At 56.2% G+C, this 23,667-nt stretch overlaps 12 protein-coding genes across 12 annotated transcripts; 8 read left to right on the top strand and 4 right to left on the bottom strand.

Annotated features, from left to right (window-relative positions):
* Positions 1–467: 467 nt before the first annotated feature.
* Positions 468–833, top strand: PHSY_004331 (hypothetical protein; the record flags this gene model as incomplete). Its single annotated transcript, XM_012334944.1, has 1 exon — positions 468–833. One exon carries the CDS (start codon positions 468–470, stop codon positions 831–833), a length of 366 nt encoding a protein of 121 aa, XP_012190334.1.
* A 25-nt stretch (positions 834–858) lies between these two features.
* PHSY_004332 (hypothetical protein) lies at positions 859–1,764 on the top strand (the record flags this gene model as incomplete). The annotated part of the gene is made up of 1 exon (XM_012334945.1): positions 859–1,764. One exon carries the CDS (start codon positions 859–861, stop codon positions 1,762–1,764), a length of 906 nt encoding a protein of 301 aa, XP_012190335.1.
* Positions 1,765–2,519: 755 nt separating this feature from the next.
* PHSY_004333 (hypothetical protein) lies at positions 2,520–4,544 on the top strand (the record flags this gene model as incomplete). The annotated part of the gene is made up of 1 exon (XM_012334946.1): positions 2,520–4,544. One exon carries the CDS (start codon positions 2,520–2,522, stop codon positions 4,542–4,544), a length of 2,025 nt encoding a protein of 674 aa, XP_012190336.1.
* Positions 4,545–5,213: 669 nt separating this feature from the next.
* On the top strand, positions 5,214–6,503 carry PHSY_004334 (NAD binding Rossmann fold oxidoreductase; the record flags this gene model as incomplete). Its single annotated transcript, XM_012334947.1, has 1 exon — positions 5,214–6,503. The coding sequence occupies one exon, from the start codon at positions 5,214–5,216 to the stop codon at positions 6,501–6,503; it is 1,290 nt and encodes a 429-aa protein (XP_012190337.1).
* A 199-nt stretch (positions 6,504–6,702) lies between these two features.
* On the bottom strand, positions 6,703–8,631 carry PHSY_004335 (hypothetical protein; the record flags this gene model as incomplete). The annotated part of the gene is made up of 1 exon (XM_012334948.1): positions 6,703–8,631. One exon carries the CDS (start codon positions 8,629–8,631, stop codon positions 6,703–6,705), a length of 1,929 nt encoding a protein of 642 aa, XP_012190338.1.
* Positions 8,632–9,094: 463 nt separating this feature from the next.
* Positions 9,095–10,510, top strand: PHSY_004336 (predicted rRNA processing protein; the record flags this gene model as incomplete). Its single annotated transcript, XM_012334949.1, has 1 exon — positions 9,095–10,510. One exon carries the CDS (start codon positions 9,095–9,097, stop codon positions 10,508–10,510), a length of 1,416 nt encoding a protein of 471 aa, XP_012190339.1.
* A 501-nt stretch (positions 10,511–11,011) lies between these two features.
* PHSY_004337 (hypothetical protein) lies at positions 11,012–11,401 on the bottom strand (the record flags this gene model as incomplete). Its single annotated transcript, XM_012334950.1, has 1 exon — positions 11,012–11,401. One exon carries the CDS (start codon positions 11,399–11,401, stop codon positions 11,012–11,014), a length of 390 nt encoding a protein of 129 aa, XP_012190340.1.
* A 95-nt stretch (positions 11,402–11,496) lies between these two features.
* On the top strand, positions 11,497–12,642 carry PHSY_004338 (hypothetical protein; the record flags this gene model as incomplete). Its single annotated transcript, XM_012334951.1, has 1 exon — positions 11,497–12,642. One exon carries the CDS (start codon positions 11,497–11,499, stop codon positions 12,640–12,642), a length of 1,146 nt encoding a protein of 381 aa, XP_012190341.1.
* Positions 12,643–12,860: 218 nt separating this feature from the next.
* Positions 12,861–18,842, bottom strand: PHSY_004339 (prib protein; the record flags this gene model as incomplete). The annotated part of the gene is made up of 2 exons (XM_012334952.1): positions 12,861–16,858; positions 18,530–18,842. 2 exons carry the CDS (start codon positions 18,840–18,842, stop codon positions 12,861–12,863), a joined length of 4,311 nt encoding a protein of 1,436 aa, XP_012190342.1.
* A 149-nt stretch (positions 18,843–18,991) lies between these two features.
* PHSY_004340 (aminotransferase) lies at positions 18,992–19,342 on the top strand (the record flags this gene model as incomplete). The annotated part of the gene is made up of 1 exon (XM_012334953.1): positions 18,992–19,342. The coding sequence occupies one exon, from the start codon at positions 18,992–18,994 to the stop codon at positions 19,340–19,342; it is 351 nt and encodes a 116-aa protein (XP_012190343.1).
* A 474-nt stretch (positions 19,343–19,816) lies between these two features.
* Positions 19,817–21,571, top strand: PHSY_004341 (carboxylesterase; the record flags this gene model as incomplete). Its single annotated transcript, XM_012334954.1, has 1 exon — positions 19,817–21,571. The coding sequence occupies one exon, from the start codon at positions 19,817–19,819 to the stop codon at positions 21,569–21,571; it is 1,755 nt and encodes a 584-aa protein (XP_012190344.1).
* Positions 21,572–21,723: 152 nt separating this feature from the next.
* PHSY_004342 (hypothetical protein) lies at positions 21,724–23,433 on the bottom strand (the record flags this gene model as incomplete). Its single annotated transcript, XM_012334955.1, has 1 exon — positions 21,724–23,433. One exon carries the CDS (start codon positions 23,431–23,433, stop codon positions 21,724–21,726), a length of 1,710 nt encoding a protein of 569 aa, XP_012190345.1.
* Positions 23,434–23,667: the final 234 nt, after the last annotated feature.

Consider the following 23,667-nt stretch of genomic DNA (forward strand, 5'->3'; position numbering starts at 1 on the left):
GTAGCGGCGGGACGCTAGCGACTCGGGCGCTGCACTCTTGGAACCAAGTGATGCACTAGTATCCAAGCAGAGCCATGGGTGTGAACGCCTCGCGTCGAGTTGATGCTGGTATTCGCCTCGCTGATGCGCAAATAAGGGGTGTCGATGGGGGATAGGTGCGTGTGGGAAGGGAAGAAGGTCACAGGCTAGATGGGAATGGCGGAGGAGATGGAGATGAAGCTGACAAGCCGAACAGCTGCGCTTGACCAACACACAAACTCGATCAGATCAGCCAGCCAAGCCTCTGTGCTTTGTCTGATCTTTCTAACATTTTGGGGATTTAACTCGACGCGAAGAAGAAAGCTGAGCGCATCTTGTCTCTCTCTACACAAAGGGCACCAAAGCTTCTCAAAGTGAAAGCGAAATACAAATTGCAAGGGTTCAGCCAAGCTCAATTCAATTCACTTCACACGACGCGGTCAATTCAAATGTTCAACTTGAAATCGCTCAAGAAGAATTGGGAGGATTTTTTTCCTTTTGAGCTGCTGTGCTCCTCGAGCAGGTTCAACGAGAAAGCTGCACAGTGCAGCCGCTTTCTGCTTTGCTACAGTGTCTCTGTCCCGCTCATCAACCACAACGACAACGACGAACACCTTCATCACCCTTCTCCTTTGTCACCTGAACGTATCCGATCGTATTGGCTCTCGATACTCATCATCATCGTCTGGCATTCTCGAACCAAATCGAATCGATCTTTGGACGGCTTCAGCTACTTCTTGACACAGTCGCACACACATCTTTTTATTCAACCCATCATCGGCACGACTGACTGCGCTCCATTGCATCAACGTTGACACGACGCAATCCACATAGCTCACCATGTCGCTCGCCGAATCATCGTCCTCTGCTCTTCACCTCGACTTCCCAGCCTCGACTGGTTCGGGTGTGATGCACTCTCGCTCCGTCACCGGTGTCCACGTCCACCCTGTTGCTCTCTTCTCGATCCTCGACCACTACCTTCGTCGTAATGATGGCCAGCACCGCGTCATCGGCACTCTGCTCGGTACACGCACCGAGTCCGAGATCGAGATCAAGAACTGTTTCGCTGTTCCCCACTTGGAAGATGAGGAGGAGGGTCAGGTGCAGGTCGACATGGAGTACCACCGAAGCATGTACGAGCTCTGCCAAAAGGTGCGACCGGATGAGGTCATTGTCGGCTGGTACGCCACCTCGCCAGAACTCAACACATACAGCGCGCTCATTCAGGACTTTTACTCGCGCGAGACCCTACCTCACCAGGCCGTCCACTTGACCATGGACACCTCGATCGACGGCTCGAAAGCATCAGGACTCGGCATCAAGTCGTACATCTCGTCACCGTTGGGCGCCGCCCCCAAGGCCGAGAACTGCGTCTTCCTCCCGCTTCCCACCAACCTGCTTCACTCGACACCAGAGCACTCGTCGCTCTCGCTGCTTGCCTCGCAAAACGTCTCGTCGCCCTTGAGCGATCTCGATGCGCTCGCCGTCAGCCTCAAACAGGTCCAGTCGCAACTCGACCGCGTGCTCACCTATGTTCGCGCCGTCATCTCGGGCGAAAAGGAAGGCGACAAGGCGGTCGGTCGATTCCTCAACGACACCATCAGCGTCGTACCCGCAGGCATGGACGACAGCAAGCTCGAGACTTTGTTCAACGCACACCTCCAGGATGTTCTCATGGTCTCCTACCTTGCCAACGTCGTACGAGCCCAGGCCGAGGTCTCGTCGCGTCTCACCCTCCTCACTTAGACATACGCGGACCTTCGTTCACCGAGCATGGTCGCCGCACCGCCTTGTTCGACTCACCCAAAATAACATCGACTGTTCATATCACTGGTCGATCTCCACTTGTACATGTAGCCAGGCTGCGATATCCCAAACATTTCATAGCATCGAAACGACGCTTTTGAGAGCGTAACACGACCGAGTGGTGAAAGTGTCGAGCGTCGATACAAACAAGGAAGGAATGCGTCTGTGTCACATTTGGTGCACATTGAGTTGGTTCCCGTGATTAACAGCTCAACGTGTGTTCGTTGAGGAGCATGCCGCCGTCCAACGTCGAATCGGATTCTACGCCGACTTGGTCTCCGAATCGGTGATTTTGTGAGATGGCGAATTTCGGGTTTCACACAGCAAATCAGCAACGCCATGTTGCCGCTGCACCGTGCTCAGTTTGCAAACAAAAAGGGCGGCAAACGTCATTTCCAAACTCGTATGAATGCTGTGCGTGCTCTGCTCCACAGCCTGTGTGCTTGCACATCCCCCCGCACTTTGCAGAGGACGACGATCTCAACCGAAGATTCTCGTCTACGTACTTTCTTCTTCGTCTCTTCCACCGTTCACCACGCCATCGGCTCCACCAACGTTCTTCAGCCAGGACCATCGTCCCCTCATCTCTGCTCGCCACTATACCCTAATTCTGGCGCGCGTGTGAGCAGAACGTTTCAACCCTCCTTCATAGACTTTCCTGACCTCGTTCCTCTTCGCAAATTCGAGCCACCACCATGTCGTCGACCGCCGGTCTTCCCCAGCTCTGGGACGGCTTCCAACTGCGCACCTCGCCCGAAGCCTACGTATTCGAGCCCACCGCCAAGTCAGGTGCCGAGGTGCTCGTGATTGATCGAAATGACAGCTCCGTCCGCCTTGCCAAGCCAGGAGCCGCACCCGGTGGCGACAAGACCATGTCCGTCCACGGCATCGTCGGTATCATCAAATTGCACAAATCCGAATTCCTCGTCGTCATCACCAGTAAGAAAAAGGTAGCCGAGATCGGTGGTGCAGACGTCTACATGGCCACCGAGTTCCGCACGCTTCCCGTGGACAAGGACGCCAACCCCTCGCTGCTCAAACATCCGGTCGAAAAAACGCTCCTTGGTCTGCTCAAGGCGCATCTCTACAGTGCTCCCTTTTACTTCAGCTACGGCTACGATCTCACCAGCAGCATGCAGCGTCAAGCCGGTCTCGCAGATCAGTCGGCCCCTCTCTGGCAGCGTACCGACGAACGCTTCTTTTGGAACCGCTTCTTGATGCAAAAGTTTATCGAGACCGCCCAGTCTGGCAGCCAGGATCTGTCGCGCTTTATCCTTCCGTGCGTATTTGGTTTCCTCGAGGTCAAGGAGGTCAACATCAACGACCATGCTTTCGTTCTGGGCCTCATTGCTCGTCGTTCGCGTCACCGCGTAGGCACGCGCTACTTTTCCCGAGGCATTGACCTGGACGGCAACGTCTCCAACTTCAACGAGACCGAGCAATTCGTCATCACCAACCCCAAGGGCGGATCGACCATGACCAAGGCGAACGGCAGCATCCGCAAGAGCTACATTCAGACCCGAGGCAGTGTACCCGTCTTCTGGGCAGAGGTCAACAACCTGCGCTACAAGCCCGATTTGCAGATCATGGACAAGCCCGAGACAACGGAAGCGACGCGTCGTCACTTTGAGGACCAGGTGGCCAGATACGGAGACAACTACCTCGTCAACCTGGTCAACCAAAAGGGCTACGAGAAGCCCGTCAAGGAGGCCTACGAGCGCGCCGTCGAGAAGCTGCACAACCCCCAGGTGCACTACACGTACTACGACTTCCACCACGAGTGCAAAGGCATGAAGTTTGAGCGCGTCATGGACCTTGTCGAGCGGCTGCAGACCAAGGGTCTGAAGAGCAACGACTACTTTGCCGTCGAGGGGGGCACGGTGGTGAGCCAGCAGCGATCCGTCGTGCGTACCAACTGCATGGACTGTCTCGACCGCACCAATGTGGTGCAAGGCACCTTGGCGCGTTGGATCCTCAACGAGCAGCTGCGATCCATCGGAATCCTGTCGGGCGGCGAACAAGTCGAGACGAAGTCCGAGTTCATGCACGTCTACCGTAACGTGTGGGCCGACCACGCCGACGTCATCTCCAAAGCGTATAGTGGCACTGGCGCGCTCAAGACCGATTTTACCCGAACGGGCAAGCGATCCAAGGAGGGCGCGTTGCAAGACGGTGTCAACTCGGTCACGCGCTACATTAAGAACAACTACTTCGACGGCGCTCGACAGGATGCGTATGACCTCTTCACAGGTGCCTGGGAGCCATCCAAGGGCCTTCCGACCCCTGACCAGCGCGCATTGCTGGTGCGGGCCATGCCGTGGGTCTTCCTATTCGCACTCACCATGATCTTTGCCAGCCTGCTGCTTCCTCGTCACACAGCAGCGCAGACCGTCGCTTCGGTGGGCGGGCCGAGCGTTGGAGATGCTGTCAAACAGTCGGGCGCCTGGTCGCACGTCTACTTTTTCACCCTGTGGTTGGTGGTCGCTGTCGGCAGTGCCCAGTACATGATCTCGAGAGGGCTGGACTACGTCGCTTGGCCAACGCTCAACCGACCTGACGAGACCATCTTCTACGATGGACCCGGGTTCAAGTCCGGCGCCAAGGGGCGAACGGGTATCATCAACCCGTTGAAGACGGGCAAGTCGCAGAATGGGAGTGAAAAGGCAGCCGCAAGCAGCAACGCTGGAAGGAGAGGCCAGGCTTATTCGGTGCCTTCGTGATGCCATGGGATGCGCTGTCTGGCTCGTCAAACGTGATCGACGTGCAAAGCTGGGACAGATTCTGGTTCTTCCAGTCCCACGTTTGTGCCAATCAACAATGAAACTCAGAAATATCACTTGGTTAGATCGTAGAGGAGGTGTGCGAGACGAGAAAGCCACACGGTACCAGTAATTTGACCTTCCGAGCTTGGCGTGCATCACGTGTATCTTATCACAATTGTGAACCACGGAGTAAGCACAGCAAAGACGGGAAGAAAGCCGAGGTCGGAAGAAGAATTGGTCGAGTGGATCGCCTTGAGTAGGTTGACCGAAAGTGAGTGAGATCTGCCACCGGTGATTTTTGCGGTCAGCCAACAAGGGTGGGATCAACGTGGGGGTGTTGGGAGGGAGAAGAAATGCACGAAAATCTGCACGACCGGACCGGACCACATCCGCTCTCCCGCGCCGTTCTTCTCACCGAACGCTGCTGCTGGGACTCGCTTTTTCCGAATGTACCGCGAAAGTCCATGTCTCTTAACTGCCATGTGCGGTCTCGCAACCCTTCGTGTTGGTTGGTCAAGTTCATATATAGTATAGAAACCCAGAACCAAGCACGCAACCTTTGACACCACCACCTACCGTCATCCTCTTTACTCAATACCCCAATCTCGCAACCGCAGAATCGCAAAAATGTCGGGTCTACCAACGATCCTCGCCGTAGGCACGGGCGAATACACCACCGGCTACGTCGGCAACACCTCGTCCCCCTCGGACAAGAAGATCGGCGTCGTCGGTCTGGTCATGTTCGATCTTCGTCGTCGCAACCTCATCTCACCGGAGATCAAGATGGTCGGAACCAATGGCGACAAGTTTGCCGGGGTTCGAAACCACTTCAAGACGAACATCGAAGCCAAGTATCGCGATATGTCGACCGAGTTCACTTCGTACCCTGCTGCGGGGGTTCGCGATGCGGATGCGTACAAGACTGCCATCGATTCGCTCTCCCCAGGGGATGCGATTACGATCTTTACGCCCGATTCTACGCACTTTGATATCGCGCTGTATGCCATCACCCGAAAGATCCATGTTCTCGTCACAAAACCCGCGACTCAGTCTCTCCAACACCATCAAGAGCTCGTAAAAGCAGCGAGGGAGAACGGCGTCTTGTGCATGGTCGAACATCATAAACGATTCGACCCTGCCTATGCGGATGCCCGTCAGCGTACGCGCGACTCGTTGGGTGACATGAACTACTTCTACTCGTACATGAGTCAACCGAAGAACCAGTTGGAGACGTTCAAAGCGTGGGCGGGTAGGGATAGCGATATCTCGTACTACCTGAATTCGCATCACATCGATGTGTGTCTTTGGATGGTTCAGGGTCGAGCTGTACCCGTCAAGGTCACTGCATCCGGCTCTCGAGGTATCGCGGAGAGCAAAGGTTGCGTCAAAGGTACGGAAGATACGATTACGCTTCTCGTAGATTTCGAAATCCTCGACTCCAATGGGCAGACGTCCTCCGGTAAGAACGCAACCGCCATCTTCACCGCCTCCTGGACAGCCCCGCAAGGCGCCGGCGTTCACAGCGAACAGCACTTCCACTATGTCGGCTCCCACGGCGAAACCCGCATCAACCAAGCCCGTCGCGGCTACCAATTCACCCTCGAAGATCCAGCTCAGCAGGGCACCGGTGGAAGCTGCACCGACTACAACCCCTTCTACATGCGCTACACTCCCGATGCGGAAGGTTTCTTTGCAGGTCAGCACGGTTACGGTTATCTCAGTTTGGAGAACTTCGTCACGGCGGTCACCAGGATTAATAGGGGCGAGAGAAAGGTGGTGGATTACGATGAGGTGTTGCCGACGATCAAGGATACCGTGTTGACGACGGCGATCTTGGAGGCTGGTAGGAGGAGCTTGGACGAGCACAAGTCGGTGTTCATTCGCAAGGGAGAGGATGGGGAGTTTGTGCTCGAGTGAGGTTCTTGGAGGAAAGGCACAAGTTGACACACTGCAATTCAGAATGATGGATCACATTTTTCCTGTGACGGGCTGTGTTCTATGCGCCAACATCCGACTGGATGAACGAACGACCCCATGCATTCCCGCGAACTCACACCAGAACACAACAAAAAAGACGTTCAGAACAGCACTCTGCATTGCAAAAAGAAACGACCCTTCACGACCTCTTATTGAACATGTCCAACGCCGAAAAGCTCTCGTCGTCCTGATCGATCCCCGCCGCAGCCTTCCTCTTCCTTGCCAGCTGCTCTTCCTTCCTCACCTTCTCCATCCTCGCCTTGACGGCGATCCTGTTCGGATCGATGACGTTCTCCCTCTTCTTCCTCAGATACCTGCTGAGAGCCTTGTTCTTGCCCCTCATGCGGTTTTTCTCCTTCTTCTCCTTCACTGGTCCGTCGTGTGCTGCGATCTTAGCTGCGAGCGATCCGGTCATTCCAGACTCATCGTCGTCACTCGCGCCACCGAGCGGGGACGCATCCGGATTGTCGAGCTGCATACGTTCGATTCGCGAGAGCTGCGAGTAGGCTCTTCCATCGGCGCTCCTCGCCACGGCGTTCGGGTTGCGCTTTGCGATCTCGGAGAGGATGCGGTCCTGTTCGGCAGCGGAGACGTTGGTCTCGGCGATGTGGATCGAGCCGAGGATGGATTGATCGATGGAGATGAGCTCGGGCGAGATCTTGTCGAGCAGCTGGTGGACTTCGCGTTCGCGACGCGCGGTGCGCGTTTCGAAGGGGTCGAGTTCGGACGAGTCGAAGTTGGGTTCACCCGCTCCCGGAACGAGAAGGCTGGTGAAACCGCCTGAATGCGCTACGCCGAGAACGTCTTCGAAGGGGCAGAACTTGACTTGGAGCGGCTCGGAGCGAGGGAAGCCTTGCGTGATGTACGGCCCGGGTGGGGCGTTTCCGAGGGCGGCGTGGGTGTCGTAGACCGAGACGTGTGGGCCCCAGGCTACACCGAGCAGTCCACGTTGCGAGTATTGCAGGTCGGATGCCGGTCGGCGCGCTTGCCACTCCCGACGTGGACCTTTGCCGAGCATGCGCGTATCCCACACTTTGATGGTTCCGTCCATACCGCAGGTGGCCATGTCGCGACCACCGTTGCGGGAGTCGATCGAGATGCCCGTCACCGGTCCACGGTGCGCGAGCATCTTGACCGCGGGCGTCGACAGATTCGGCGTCCACATGGTGACGGTACCGTTGGTGTGACCGAGGTGCAGGACAGCCGTGAGAGGGTTCTGAGTCATGGTGTTGCAGTTGCCTAGCCCGGTGCGGTGTTGACTTATGAGTGTACCGGTGGAAGTGTCCTGATACTTGAGGTATCCGGTCGCGCCGACGGATGCGAGCAGGAAGTGATAAGGCAAGAATTCGAGCCGGTTGACGTCGGTGTGGTTCTTGAGCTTGTGGATTTCGATACCTGCATCGTCGTAGATGTAGACGTACTTCTTCTGCGCCGCTGCAAAGAAGCTGTGGTTGTGCAGCCACTTGACGTCTCGTACCGTCTCCCTCACCTGGATCTCACAGCTGAGCTTTCCTGTCTGCCAATCAAACGCTGCCAAGTGACCTTTCCTCCCTCCAATCACCAGATGCCTCCCGTTCCTCGTATAATCACACCTATATGGTCCCAGTCCGACCCCCTGCTTGCCACCATCCAGCTTGAGCTCGAAGCCCTTGGTAGCGGTGTCAATGCCCACATTGTCCTTGATCTGCGCTTGTGTCACCTTGAAAGTCCTCTCGAGCTCTCCTTCAGTCTCTATCATGCCTGCGCCTTCACCCGGTGCAGCGGTGTTGAGGTATTCGTTGGCGAGACGCGCCGATTCGGCAGCACGCTTCTGCGAAAGGTGTTGGTGTGTGAGCTTGCTTTTGAGCTTCTTATCCTTGACGCTAGTGACTGACTTGGGAAGTTTGGCATCTCGGACGGCGGCGGGGGTGGTACGGTCGAGGGAGCGTGGAAGCGAGGTGGCGGCTGATATTGAGTTGGCTTGCTTGTCGAGCGCTTCCTGACTGTGGTACGGCTTCTTGTCGCCGTTCGATTTGCCAGCTTCGGAGCCGCTGGAGGAGCGAGATGGTTTGGAAGGTCCAGCTTCCATGATGATGGTGTTGCGAGCAGGTAGCTCTTGTTCGAGGCGGTCGGAGGTTCACGAGGCTGTGCAGCTGTTCTTCGGTGGATTGCAGTGCGCCTTCGGCACCTTTCCCAGCTGATGCTCGGGGTATGAATGCAAGCTGAATACTGAGAGTATGTTGTTGGCACAGCTGGAAAGGCTCTTGTTGGTTGGTGGAAGGTAAGCATGAGCTCCACACGATCATGAATGAGACTCGTAGGAAGAAATCTTTCCAAAACAAAAAAGTGGCGGTGGGCCGAACTATTATTTTTCAATCGAAAACAAATGCTGAACCCTGAACTCTCTCAAAAATTGTATTCAAAATTTGCTGGCTGGATACAAACGTTTCTCGACAAACGGTTTGACAAGGATATGCAACTCCACACCTTCGAATCCTGAGCTCCCTCCCTCCCTCATCGTCACATCATTACATTGCTCACGACTCATCAAGATGGCTAGGGCATTGGGCAACAAGGCGCCGTCACGGAGGACGTCAAAGACAGCGGCAGTCTTTGAGCAGGATTCAGACGGTTCGGATGCCGGATCTTTGCAACTCGGATCGGGAAGCGAGCTTGGTGCCGACCTGGAGGATCAAGTCGACAGCGAGGAAGACGAGGAGGAGGAGCGACCTAAGTACGCACAGTTCATGGATGACTCGGATCTCGAGAAAGACTCTGACATCGACACTCAGGACGACGATGACGACGACGAAGAAGCTGACGCAGCGCAAGCGGCGTACAGCAGCGACGAAGCAGCATCTGACGACGAGCAGGATCACATTCGACAGCAGATGGACAAGATTTCCTTTTCTGCTCTCATGAAAGCAAAACAACAGCTGCAAAGATCAACGAGCGACGACGATGCGCACGACCATTCGGATCCCGACATTTCGGACCTGGAGGAAGACGAATTCGCACAAGACCGTCAGCGTCTCGCAGCTGCCAAAGCGGGCAAACAACCTCAACGCAATGGTAGCTTCAGATCCGCAGATGCCGACGAAGCGCTCGAACAAAAGCGTCGTGAAGTTCGTGAGCGCTTACGACAGCTCAACGGAGGATCGGCATCAGCGGGCGGTCCTTCCGGCAACGGTGCGGCCGACGATGCCTGGGCGGAAGCACGCAAACAACGCGAACAACGACGCAAGGAGGCGGCCGAACGCAAAGAGCTCGTGAAACGTTCCAACAAGAACGCCCCCACCGAAGTTTCCAGCAAGCGACCCGTCTCTCGTCGTCGCAACGTCATCGAGACAGCCTCGAACCACGTACGCGATCCACGATTCGAATCCTTGTCCGGCAGCGTCAACAAGGACCTCTTCTCCAAATCCTACTCATTCCTGCCCGAGATGTTCAAAGACGAACTCGGCACGCTCAAAAAGACGCTGGCAAAGCTCAAAAAGCAGGAAGCGGCACAAGCCGGACCCAAAGCCAAATCCGAACAGGCGTTGTCCATCCGCGAAGAGCGTGCAAAGGTGGAGGCTACACTGCGCAGAGCAGAGGGTCTAGCAGGAGAGCGAGAGAGGAGGGCCAGAGAGTCGGCCGTCAAGGGCAAGATCAAGTCGCAGAACAAGGAGAGGGTGGAGAAGGGTCTGTTGCCATTCTATCCCAAGAAGAGCGAGGTCAAGCAGATGCTGCTCAAGGACAAGTACGATCGCTTGTCTGGTGGTGGCAATGAGGACGGAAAGAGAGCGAGCGGGCAGGAGAAGAAACAGCTCAAGAAGGCGTTGGAGAGGAGGAGGAAGAAGAATGCTCAGAAGGAGAAGAAGGACATGCCTGCCGGCATCGGGTTTGCGAGAGAGGGGAACGCAGCCGTACCAAAGCGCAAGCGCCATATGGATGCAGGCGAATCCAGCAAGCGATCGCGGTTCTAGATTGGCACGGTCGTTATCATGTACTTTGACAATCACCCATTGCTGCCATACAGCCGATCGACTGTCGCCCTTTCTGCATGCAGTCTGTGCCCGAATTCAGGGCTTGTTCCGTACCTAGTACTCGAGGGTGTTGCTCGTCTTTCCAGAAGCACACTTCAGCGCAACTGGCATCTTCTGCCTAGAGAGAACGTGAGCGTAATGTGCGGAGCCAACAATCTTTTTTGGCGAAAATGTGAGGGGCATCGATCGCACATTCTGCTAAAATATGCGCAATGGACGCGACGCGCCCGCACGACCCTGCAGCTGAGCAACACCATATTTTTCCAGTCACAACACTTTCAAGATGTTGCACACCATCAACAACAACTCCATCAATCTCGCCTTCTCATTCCAGCGCTTCGATATCGTACAGCTGTGATACAATTTTTATACCCATACTCGTCTTCTGACATCACGGATTTCACACGGACCGTCTCGCCCCCTGCTCTGTTGGACGAACGCTCATCGCCTCAGCCTAGCTTTCGGACCACACCGAACGCCCCCTGGGTCCTGATCAACGCTTCCTCGCCAGGTTTGCGCATCGATTGCCAACCCTTTCGCTCTGCCAGATTGTCGTCGCGTTTTCACGGCACCTCCACCTACCCGCAGCACGATACGCTCTCGAATCACAGCTCTAAACACACACAATGGCATCGACGCCAACAACCACGCCATCACGGCGGCGTGTCCAGCCCATCGATACACCCGGCTCCGCACGCTCAACCTCATCCGCCACCGACCGCTCCACCCTGATCGACCGCGTCGAAGAGCTCGACCTCGAAGTCCACGATCTACGCCGTCAGATCGCCGCCGAACGATCACGTCGTCGTCGCCCTCCTCCCCCCGCATCATCCTCTTCTTCCTCGACATCGCTTTCGCTTCGATACATGGATCCATCGCTCACCGCAACATCCCTCAAACAAGCTCTAGCGGAGAAGTTGAAGCAGATGGACGACGATGCGCTGACGTCGCTGCTGACAGCGAGTAGCGTTGCCTTGGGAAAGCTGATCGCGGGAGACGCGCAGGTGGAGAGTTCGTGGTTGGTGCTGAATGCAGAGTTGATACCCAGCAAGTCGGTCGGAGTGGAAGGTACCGGTAGTGCCAGTCAGATCGATCGGAGGATGGGGGAGAGTCTGGAGGAGCAGTTGGGTGAGAAGAGACATGCGACCAGCGTCAATGCGTTCTTGAGGGATCGACAGTCGAGATTGACTTCCTTGGTGGAAGGGCTTGTCAAGTTTTCGATGTTGCATATCGAATCGCTTGAACAGACCGATGTGAGTGGCCAGGTGGGGAGGAGGCGGAGTATCAAGATCGATGGGAACTTTGCGAGACTCTTCGCGCTCAAGATCCAGCTTCACGTCGTCGAGGAGGATGCTACTTCCTCGCCTCAAATCCAAGATCTTCAGGTGGACATTCCGGATTGGTTGAGAACAACGCTCGATACACCCCACAACCTCTACACAAAACTCATCTCGAGGAACGATCTTCCCGCGATTCTGTTGATGTTTCGAACGATGGTGCCTCTGCTCTCGCTGCGACGCAACCTGTTCACATCGTTGATGGAGTCGTACACCGATCTGGCACGCGATCACGTTCGAGCCTGGGAACACACCCACTCTACCGACTTCACCCCTTTCCACCCACACACCTCCTCCTCCACCCACAACACCCGCAAACAGATCCTCGATCCCTCCACCTCGAAATCCCTCATCCACCCCACCGCTGCATCCACTTTTACGCTGAAAAACAAATCCTCCGCCTCGCTCACCTTCCACTTCGACATCCGATGGAATCGCTTCGGTCACGCCTACCCAGACATCACCGCAACCCCTTCCATCCCACCCTCTTCCTCCACACCTACATCCACAGCCTTCCTCCAATCCTTCCACGACGAATTCGCTCACCTTCTCAAAACCAGCATCGCTCAAAACCCCATCATCGGCTTACCGGATAAAGACAACGACGACGATGACGATGACGACGAGGCGCACGAGGTCGAGGTGGGAAGGTGGGGTGTAAGCGCAGCTGTTCATGCCACCATAAGGGCGTTTTTCAGAATTGACGAGGATGAAGCCGAGAGCGAAGACGAATAGACGCAGTGTCGCATCATGCTGTAGTTGTACAACTTGGGGAAAATTGCAAGCACGGCCTTCTACACAATCGCGCCATTTCATGCATCACACAACCAGATTGCAAGTGTGACAGGTCGGTAACAGGAAGTCATCTCGAACGAGTTGCTCTTGTCTTGTTAAACTGAGTTTGCGAATGCGGGTGTTGCTTACAAGTGGACGTCTACACGTGATGTTCCGCTCTAACCACCGCGATGATACTGATGGCTCTGTTGCTGTGGGTAATGCTGCTGCTGTTGATGCTGCGGAAGGTGCTGCTGTGGATGCTGCTGCTGTTGGGCAGGTGTCCAGTCCCACGCCTGCCAGATGGCAGACGATGGCTGCTGACCGTCAGCTTGGTGCGGTTGGTGCGGCGCCTGGTCATTTGGAGCTTGTTGGCCGTTGATCGCGTGATGGTCTGCAGGGTGGACTTGCTGATGCTGAGCTGTGTGATGGCCACCTTCAGGAACACCCAAGAAGGCCATTTGGTACTGGCTCTCACCGTGAACCGCGTTCCGCGACTGCAGCGGTTGTGCCGGAGCATAGAACGGTTCATCTTGCGCAGGAGCTACGTCCGTCTGCTCTAGTCCTGACGAGTCCGCATATTCATGATATTTGCCCTGCTGACCGTGGAAGCCGTTGGTGACGGGATATGAATCAGCGTATCCGTGCTGTGGCGGCTGTTCATGGAGTTGATGCTGCTGCTGCTGCTGCTGCTGATGATGATGATGATGATGATGATGATGACGATGCACTCCCGGGCCAAGAGACTGCGACCATGGGTCAGGATCGGACACATTTGCAGCGTCCACTGGCGGACCAGTGCCATGTGGATAGCCTCCACCGAAATCTGGTCCTACAGCTCTCGCACCGGAGGCTGAACGTCCAACCGGGTCGTAGAGGCTGCTAGCAGAGTGCATCTGCGGCACAAAGGCATCCGCAGATGACGCTACGCGAGGAGTGCTTTCGGGTCCATCGGGAAAAGCGCCGACAATACTTTCGCCCGGATAGCGATGCTCGGCGGTAGCATAAGGGTCATAGGCGGCTGTCACCGCACCGTGCGTAAGGTAGTCGGCATTGGCAGATCCACTTTGGTCAAGCTGATTCGGGGCCAAATCATGGAGGGGCGCCTGCGGGGGCACACCGCGAACAGCATTGGACGTTGAGTAGGCCAGTTCGGACGGCATGACTGGATGTGCCACAGTCTGGTACTCGGTGGACGTCGGAGGGGGCAGCTGACCCGATATCGGTGCGGACGACTGTGCGTAAGCAGAAAGTGCGAAGTCCTGTTCGTGACCTTGCGCATCGTAGCCGGGCAGCGTTCGACCAGCGTCTTTCGACGACGCAGATTGTGGATGCAAAGGTGGGGCTGAATGCGCAGACGAGCCTGGACTCGAGGTCTGCGAAGTGTCCACCATCGATCGAACGCTCCGATGCGTGCTTGTTCGGTGTCTGGTTGCAGGCGCTAAGTTCGACGGACTTCCCGTCTGTTCTGCCTCAATGCTTCCAGACCTGGGGGGCACCGTTCCCTTTCTTGCAGGCTCGGCATCGGGCGTGGATGCAACACTAGGTGTTCGGCTTTGTCCTGGCTTGCGGACGGCCTTCAGATCACCCTCGCGCATATCATTTCCAAACATCTTGACCGCAAACTCGGTGTCCTCGATCTCTTCGATTGCCTGCACGTGCAGTGAGCCCTTCATGCTGGCCGATATCTCGTCTTCGACCTTCTGACTGTCGGCGATGGCCTGCACCATCTCCGGAACGTCAGGTGCAAGCTCCTCCGATAGCGTCTCGATCTCCTTCTTCTTACTCGAGAGGAGGAAAGCGTTGGTCAGAATGCTCTCGACATGCGAGATCTGCAGCCGCTCCTCGGCCGCAGCGACCTTCCGCATGAGGATCTCAAAAGGTCCTTGCAGATAGTCGGCAATGGGATTTGCCGTGGTGAATGGCAACTTCAGCACGCCGGGAAGGTCGACGTTGACGTGGCAGGCGCGAAGCGACTTGACGCAATTGGTGAGCAGCGGCATGAGATGTTGGTTGAAATAAGACGCGCTGGCGCCCCACGTCTCTATCACCGACAGGCGTAGATCAGCCGCTGCAAGCACAGGTACGGCAAACAGTCCGGCTTGGACATTTGGTGGCGCAACGATGCAGAGCGAGGGAATCTCGCTACCTTCGGTCTCTTCATACGATACAAAGTCGTAGAGCTGAGGCATGACGGGGGTCAAGCTGGAAATGAGCCCTAAAGCTTTGAGCATGGCATCGGTGAAGGCGAAATTGATGAGAATGGCTTTGGTCATGCGGTCCGACTCGTGACCAAGCAGGATGGTGGCAGCCGACTTCCAGGGCAGGCCGTCGAGGTAGAACGGTTCCTGTAGGCGCTGTCGCATGTCGGCGGCAAACTCTTTGTGGTAGACCGAGCCGATGCAGACTTGCAGCGACTGCGCCTCGGCATTGGAAAAGATGGAGTAGTAGCGATGCAGACCGAGACCGCGTGGATCCCTGCGGAACTGCACACTCATGCTACGCATCTGCTCGTTGAACTTGTAGCGCCACTCGTCGAGCGCCTTCTTGTATCCCGTTGCCTGGTCTTCAGCCTCACGTTTGGAGAAGGATGCTGCGGAGCGCTTGGTGTGGCGCAGGTGGCGGGCGATCCCATAGAGCTCTGCACGCTGGGCCATCCAACAGCATCTGCTCTGTTCGCGAGGAGAAAGGAAGGGCGGAGGAGGCAGCAATGAAGCTGTCAAATCTTCAATGCGAACGCGGGGGATCTCGTGCTCGAATTGAGCCAAAGAATCCCACTCGATGCGATCTTCCGCCACGTCGATGGAGGCACGGAACTGCAGAAGAGTGAGCCAAGTGAAGGTGCACAACACCGCATGTGCATACTCGTCGCGAGCCGAGTCGCCCGCTTGACCGCCCGGAGGCGAGTCCAAGTCCAACGCTTGGCGTATGGAAGGCAACTTGGCGGCTAGACCGGCATAACCGAGGCGCTGCGCCACAATGAGCGCTTTGATGATGGCTGCTCTGGGGTTGAGATCTGGTGCGAACTCGAGCAGGCCGTCATTCTCCTGTTCAGGGGTCGAAAGCGGTCGATGGTTGTCTACGAGCCCGTCGACGGGCAGGAGCAGGAAGCTTGCGCAGACGTGCAAGGCAAAGATGTTAAGGTGGTCGATCAACGGACTGTGGATTGCCCGTCGGAGGAAAGCGTCGACAGCCTTTCGAAGCGGCTTTCGTGCAGGATCTATCGGCAGCGTCGACTCGAGATGGGGCAAGGCGACCAAGTAGATGGACAGGAGCAGGAAGCACTGCGCCTCGCACTGACATGTCTGAAGGTTGAGCGAGTCTTCGAAGGGAACCGAGAGAAAGGGCGAAAAGGGACCGTACAGGCCCTGAAAGAGGATACGCAACGAGTGCTCGTGAGGCTGCAGCGTGCGAGAGATATATTCGACCTCATCCTGCGGATATGCTGCAGAAACAGTCTGACCCGACATGAGACGTGAGGCGGCTTTGCCTGCGCAGAGGTCGGGGGGAGCCTGCTTCCAATCTTGGAACGCCGCGGCGCCGTGGCTAAAGGCTCCGGACAACCCAATGATGAACTCCTGTGCCTCGGCCTTGAGTGTCGGAGCTGTTCCGATAAGGCGTGAGAGAGCATTGGCGGGCAAGACGGGACGCTCCAAGTTGGTAGATGAAGGCGTATTCAACGAGCAAATGTCGATATCGCGGTAGATGGAGCGTGTGAGGGCGCTGGGCGAGATCGCCGGAGAGAGAAAGACGGCGCGGTCGTTGCTGAACGCTTCGGAAGAAGCTACATTGACATCGTCTGGCCGAGAGCGTTTGGCGGAGCGCAGAGGTCGATTATGCTCAGCTGCAGGCGACGGAGTGGATGTCTCCGGATGCAGATCTTCGCCTTTAACGACTTGACCAGACGGGGTTTCGTAGAGACAATCAATGCACAGAGTTTTGCAGCGATGACAGATGTTGAAGGTCGCGTTGGAGGACTGCGGGTCATCTACGGGGACGACTTTGGCACCGCCGGCAGGCTCGCAGCGTGCCTTGAGCTTACGGCAGGCAAGACAGGCTCGTGATGTCTTGGGGCGTTTTGCACCCTTGGGCATGCGAGTGTTGATGTTTGTCTTGCTGGCGTCCGACATTTTGATGAGTGCTAAGTAGCTGACGTCAAGGATGATGATCGGATCGCCTATACGGAAAGCATGTTCAGCACGCACTCGGAGAACAACTGCGTGTACCGATGGCGGTAGGATTTGCGATCTAGAGCATGCCGCCTTTTGAAGCAGGAAGCCAGGTCGGATGCAGCGCGCACCAAACTATGAAGCGACGGGTACTGGACGTGGGAGGTGAACAGCAGCCCCACCACTCAATCTCTGCAGCGAGCGAGTTGAAAACGTCCAGCCGTAATCGGAAGTCGAGACGCAGAGTGCGAGTGAGCCCTTGGATGAAGCTCGCGGAAACAGAAATGTGGGCAGAACGAATCACGACGGCCGGGTAATGGAGATGAAGCTAATGGCGATGTCGAACCAGCGGGTCGCTGACCTTGGGCACCGCCTGTCGATGTTCAAGCAAGGTTTGATGAATGATGAAAGAAGCGGAAGGTCCTGGATGTAGCGATGAATAGACAAGAGGCCAAGAAGTGACGAGTGAGATGCGAGAGCAAAAGAGAGATTGACCTTCTCAATCGGGTCCAACAACGCATGAAAGCCTTGTCATCTCGTAAATTATGCACTGCATTGTGGATTACATCCTCAACGCGATGCGACTGCACCTCAACAGGTACAGCACGTAAATCTGCCTCTCATCTGGCCAACATTCTGCCTCGAATCGTTCTTCATCTTCAATTTCGAAGTGCTACGCAGGTGTATCTCTAACCGGCATCACGCGCAGAAATGTCGTTTTGGTGCGTTGTGGCGTACCAGTAGAAGACCGTGCGCTGCGGTGTAGCCGTTTGAGGACCTTTGAGAAGCAGAGGTAGCAGATCCTCCACGCACACTGCTCGTGCGCGCTTGTTCTCAGTGCTTTTCACGTTGTCGAATCGAGGGTCGTGTGAATCGGCCCATCCGATTGGTGCTCATTCTTGATTTTTCTTCCATCCGTTGCTGCATACGATTTCAGCGCAGAGGCAAGCCGAATTGCAGCTGCGGCGCTTGGCGCGTTTTGGCTGTGGCGTAGAAGACGATCTGACCGTGATATGCACCATGCCCAATCTCAGCTGCATGTCCAAAGACAAGGCGAGGAAAATGTTGCAAGAGCCATTCCGAGACGGACGACCGAAGCTGGAAACGGCGAGGCGACCGAGTCTCTGGAATTTAGCCCGAGACGCTTCCGGACTCGCCACCGCAAGCCACGCAGCCAACTCAGGGCCGATCCATTTCTGCGAAATGCGTATCTGCACTCGCACTTACCCGAGGCGAAAATCAAGGATAGGCTCGCTCGACACGGGACAAAGGATCCGGGCGCCAAGTCGTCGCAAAGTCAAGAAAGCCAGGAACAAGCATGTCTTTCAGTCTACAACCAAATCCGGATCTGAGCTCCATCGCTGTCCGCGGAGTTCACGCGATTGTGTCCGTTAATGTACATCTTAACATGCAATCGTTCTACGGCTCGGCACAACTGACTTTGCGACAGAGTGCGTGCAGTAGCCTCCGCTGATCGCTGCGAGCTGTTTCGTCTGCGTATGTCGAGGTGGCTTCCCGACGTTCTTTTCTCAGCGAGGCGTCGGGAACCGGGAAGTGCAAAAGCAGCCACCATAGCGGCTTGCAGAGGCGCTTCCATGTGAACGGGTCATGAGAATCATATCTGCATGCAATTCGAGACGGGAACCTAGCATCGGATCAAGCTCAGCCGATACGCTCACCGATCGACGAGATCAGCGAGCATCGATCTTGGTCAGCTTCGTGCTGGCGACAGCTAGGCACGTGCATTCTTGGCATGTCACACAGCTGTGCTGGGTCAAGCCTCTTTTCTATCTCCCGCAGAGCGTCTTGTGATTTGAAGACGCACGAGGTGTCGTGAGAGCCTCCGTTTATTTCACGATTTGCTCCGGCTGTGGCGGCCCTTGTCCTCGCCTTTGCACTCGCTGATGACCACAAGGCGTGCCGAGGAGGCATCGACCCCATCGATACACGGCCAAGCATGCTCGACGTACTGTACTGTACCTTTTGGTCCATCTTACCCGTCGATTCGGACGCCGGCGGGATCCTTCCTATCGTGTCATAGTGCTCACACCAAGTCTGCGGCTGATACGGCTAAAGCTTTAGCCTTTCCAGCTTGTTGCGAACCAGACAAGCGGCCCCGTCAGCAGAGCTGAACTTCCGCCATGACAAGGAAAGATCCGTCGTTCCAACTCTTGCCGGCGTCGAAGAACTGTTTTGGTCGAGCCTACGGATCTCCATTCCGCGGTTTTTCTCGCACAGACAGCTCGGCTAACGAACCTGCCCATATGGACCGCACCACCGGTGCCCAACACCGTGCTTCTCGGACTGTGGAAGAATTCGCCGATCCGTCTTTTCCTTTGCGTACCGGCCGATTTGCTCCAGCTTTGTTGCGTCGATCTCGGCCGCAGCAGTCATGCCTTCTTGAAAGCATATGGCGGAGTCCCCTTCGTTATTCTTTATTCATGCAGAGCTGCTTCGTCGCCCCACTTTTGACAGACCCGGTGCCAGAATGAATGGCGAATGTTCCAACCCCGCATTTTGACCTTTCCCCACATCTGTCAAACCTTCATTGGTGCGGGGTGGACCAGTGGTCATGCTGCGACGTATGAACGCACGGACGCCATGGAGGTTCTGCCTCCTGGTCTCCGCCCGCATCACAGCAAGAAGCTAGTGCAGCTCTGCCGACCAGGAAAAAGGCACTGGATCGCCCTTTGGCTAGAACGAAATGGTTTCACTAGAGTCATGGACAGCAGACGCATGGACGTTTCGAAGCTGCTAAGCGAGACCATGGGACCCGCCTCTGGACATGCACGTTTGCCGTACCGTGTCGTAGGCCCCGCTGAAGTGCTAGAGTCCTCGCCCTCTTCGCATCAACCTCACTGCGGTCCGAGAAGACATATAAGCGGCTCTTTGAACAGCATCCGAGACTAACGACCTCGCATCCCATCTCCACCTTAGTGCCTCTCGACTTGTAGACGCCTCTCACGATGCGTTTTCTCAACCTACCGCTGCTCGTTTGGGCTGTCACGACCTTCGGCATAGCGTCAGCACTTCCGCAAGACCCGCTTGCCGTTCGATCAGCCACCGCTTCCCCTACGGTCAAACTCCACCAAGGCACCGTTCGCGGCACTATCGACACGAGCTACGGTCTCGAACAGTTCTTCGGCATCCCCTACGCAAAGCCACCCGTCGGCTCGCTCCGATTCGCCAAGCCCCAGCCACTCGACTCTTCCTCCTCCCAAACTCTCATCGATGCGACTCGATTCGGCGATATCTGCATGCAGCCTCCTGCTCCCTCGCCCCTCTACAACATGAGCGAGAACTGTCTCAACCTCAACGTCGTTCGTCCCAAAGGCACCTCGGCCAAGGACAAGCTTCCCGTGATGGTCTGGATCTACGGCGGCGCGTTCCTGCAAGGTGGCACTCCGTCGTACAATGCCAGCGAGCTGGTGCAGAAGAGTGTCGAGATCGGAAAGCCGATCGTGTTCGTCGCCATCAGCTACCGTGTCGGTCCGTTTGGATTCATCGGTGGTTCCGAAGTGGCTGACAGCGATGGTGCTACGAGCAATGCAGGTCTGCACGATCAGAGGCTGGCGCTCAAATGGATTCGACACAACGTTGCAAAGTTCGGAGGTGACAAGGATAAGATCACCTTGTTCGGGGAGAGCGCGGGAGCCATGAGTGTCGCATTGCAGAACTTTGCCAACGACGGTGACAATGAAGGACTCTGGCATGCTGCGATCATGGATTCGGGTGGAATCGCGCCCGGTCCATTGCTGACGCCGAAGCATCCTACGGTGGAGCAGAGCTTCAAGAATCTGGCGGCGGGTGTCGGATGCAAGAGCGGATCGTTGCTCAAGTGTCTTCGGAGCGCCAATGCGACCGCAGTGCAGAGTGTCGCGAATGCTTTGACTGCTCAGGCTGGTGGAACTTTCCCGATCCCGGGTGCGCTAGCATGGTTGCCGCTGGTTGACTACGAGTTCATCACGGACTATCCCAGTGTCAATCTCCCGCAAGGAAAGCTCGCCGACATCCCCGTGATCCAAGGCAACAACCTCGACGAGGGACCGCTCTTTGCGCAGAAGCAGCTCAACAACAGCGCCCAGTTCGAGCAGTGGGTCCGAACCGCCGCCGTCATCTACAACACCTCCTACACCGAACAAGCCCTGCAAAAAGTCTTCAAACTGTACCCCGATATCCCCGAGCAAGGTTCGCCGTACTACAACGCCGAGACGTCCACCTGCGCTGGTACCACGACCAACCTGACCTCTCGAAGGTACCCGCCGCTGGCGAGCAACCAGTACAAGCGATCGGCCGCCTTCTTTGGCGACTTCACCTTCCAGGCGCATCGAAGGACCTATCTGAAAGCGGCGACGTTGGGGTGGAAGAAAAACAGGGACAAGGTGTGGTCCTTCGAGTTCCAGCAGAACGACAAGTACGCCAACGGGACGGGTTCGCCGCTGGGTGCGTACCATGGTAGCGAGCTCAAGTACTTCTTCGTGAGGCCGGATGGCAGGGTCAAGGATCCGGTGCTGCAGGATAAGATGCCGAGAGCGTACATCAGCTTCGTCAACTATCACAATCCTACGGTGTTGAGCGGATGGGACTGGCCGGTGTATCGAGAGGGCAGCAAGTTGCTTCAGCTGAAAGGGGGCAACACGACCGTGATCGAGGACACGTATAGGAAGGAGGCGATGGAGGCGTTGACGAATGAAAAGAGTGCAAAGGTGTTTGGATTTTGAAAGAGGGTTACGGATGGCGGAGTTGTATCTTTTGGCTCGTGGAAGGATCGGGGAAAAGCAATGAATCTGTCTCCCAAGATTTGATGTGTACAGGCAGTGTGCGATTGCGAGCAAGACAGTGAGGATAGAAGTGATGCTGCAAGGATGTGTGATCAAATGTGATCGTCGTGAAAGTCTGAGTAGTCGATCTCGAGACGAGGTGGGATGACGAACGCATCGCTATCGTCGTCGTCTGTCAGCGTGAATTCGAGCCATCGTTCCTCCTCGCTCCCCTCCATCGGTGCTACCCCCGCACTTGCTATCGATCTCCAACCCGAGTCCAAAGAAAGCTCCTCCAGTCTTGTACCGAGTAGAGTCTTTACCGCCATCCACTCTTTTCCCTTCTCCTCTCCCGAATCCACCTCCAACATCTGAGCAACCTCCTTCCACATCGCCCCTTCTTTCTCCCCGCCTCTCTTTCCTCTTGCTTCTGAGCGATCGCTGATGCGAACATACGCAGCCTCCTCCTCCACCAACCTCTTTCTCTCGCTCTCTCCCCTCCCATCCAAGAAATCAAACTCGTCCTCCCTCTCCTCGTACTCCATGTTCTCCTCCAACTCTTCGAACCCTGGAGCGTACGCCGACCAGATCTCTTCCGTCGGAGTAAACCACACGTAGATCGCACCCGTGTTGCTGGCCGAAGCCAACATCGGTCTGCTCGGATGCCAGTCCACTCCGATCGACCAGTCTTTGGGACCCTCGAGGATCTTGGAGAGCGTGGAGGAGGTGCGGTCCCAGATGTAGACGTTGTGCGAGGCTTTGTGCGCTGCACCCGCGAAGATGTAGTCGGAGGAAGGGGAGAAGCCGATGTTGTTCCAGGCGGTTCGTTGGATCATGTCTTGGATCTTGTGGAGGAGTGTTAACGAAAGGGTTGGGAGAGGCTGTTTTGTAGCAGATGATGAAGCAGAGGTGTGGACGGAGAGGATGCGCAGGGCGCGATCGTTGCAGTTGACGACGAGGTATCTGCCAGCTGCGTCGAAGCAGAGCTCTTTGACGCCGGAGGTGGTGGAGAGTACCTTTTGCTCGTCCAGGAATTCGCCGGCGAGGGCGGAGTAGATGACGAGACTGCCTTTAGAGGTTCCTGCGACGATGAAGCGCGAATCGGGGGTGAAGCGAGCCGCTGTAATCCCCGCTTGTGTTGGAGTTGCGGTTGTATCGTCGATCTCGGGTTGGGTTGAGTGCGGTTCGGGTTTGAACCCTTGGACAGCATCGCTGTTCCTCACCAAGGGGATCCGTGTAGGTGAACATTCGGTATCCTTCACCTGAACTTTGCCCCTTCTCTTCTTTCCCACTTGCACCTTGTCTCTGATATCGACCAGATACGCCTCTTGCGTCGCAGTCACCACTACCAACCGCCCACTCGCACCGGGAGCAAACTGAACCGATGCCACGGCGCAATCGAACCGAATCGTCAACTTCCTCTCGCCCGCACATGGCAACCTCGGGTCTAAGCCAGCCTCACCATCCGCACTTTCCTTTCCCTTCCCGCCGCTCCTCAGCACCGGACCTGCAAAACTCTTGCTCGCCAAATCCCACACGATCACGTTCCAATCACCACTGCAACTCGCAAGATATCGATTGTACCTGCTCCACGCTAACCCCGTCACAGGTCGAACGTGACCGGCGAGAACACGGAGGACAGATTTGGTCTCCAGATCCCAGATGGTGATGTATCCGTCGTTGCGACCGACGGCGAGGTATTGGCCGGAGAGGAGGGAGGAGCCGTGGTTGAAGAGGAGCGTGCTGCATTCGGCGGTGGAGAGGGTGGTGGAGACCGAGTCGGGGATGTCGAGGGTGAAGGGGTTGAGAAGTTGGGCGTTCATGGCTGCCCAGAAGCGGGCGCGGTGGCGCTTGTTTGGAACCCCGTCGTTGGCGTCGAGTCGTGGATCGGAAGGAAGAGATGATGAGAAGGTGGTGAGCGTGTCGGATAGCTCTAGTGCGGGACGAAATTCAGGGTCCAACACATTGCTTGATTTCTTCTCAGACACGACCGCGCCTGGTTCGTGTTCCTTTTCAGTCGTGGCTTATTCAATCGCTACGCTGCCAACGTGAAAGAC

The sequence above is a fragment of the Pseudozyma hubeiensis genome (assembly GCF_000403515.1).
Source record: "Pseudozyma hubeiensis SY62 DNA, scaffold: PHS42, whole genome shotgun sequence".
Classification (NCBI taxonomy): Eukaryota; Fungi; Basidiomycota; class Ustilaginomycetes; order Ustilaginales; family Ustilaginaceae; genus Pseudozyma; species Pseudozyma hubeiensis.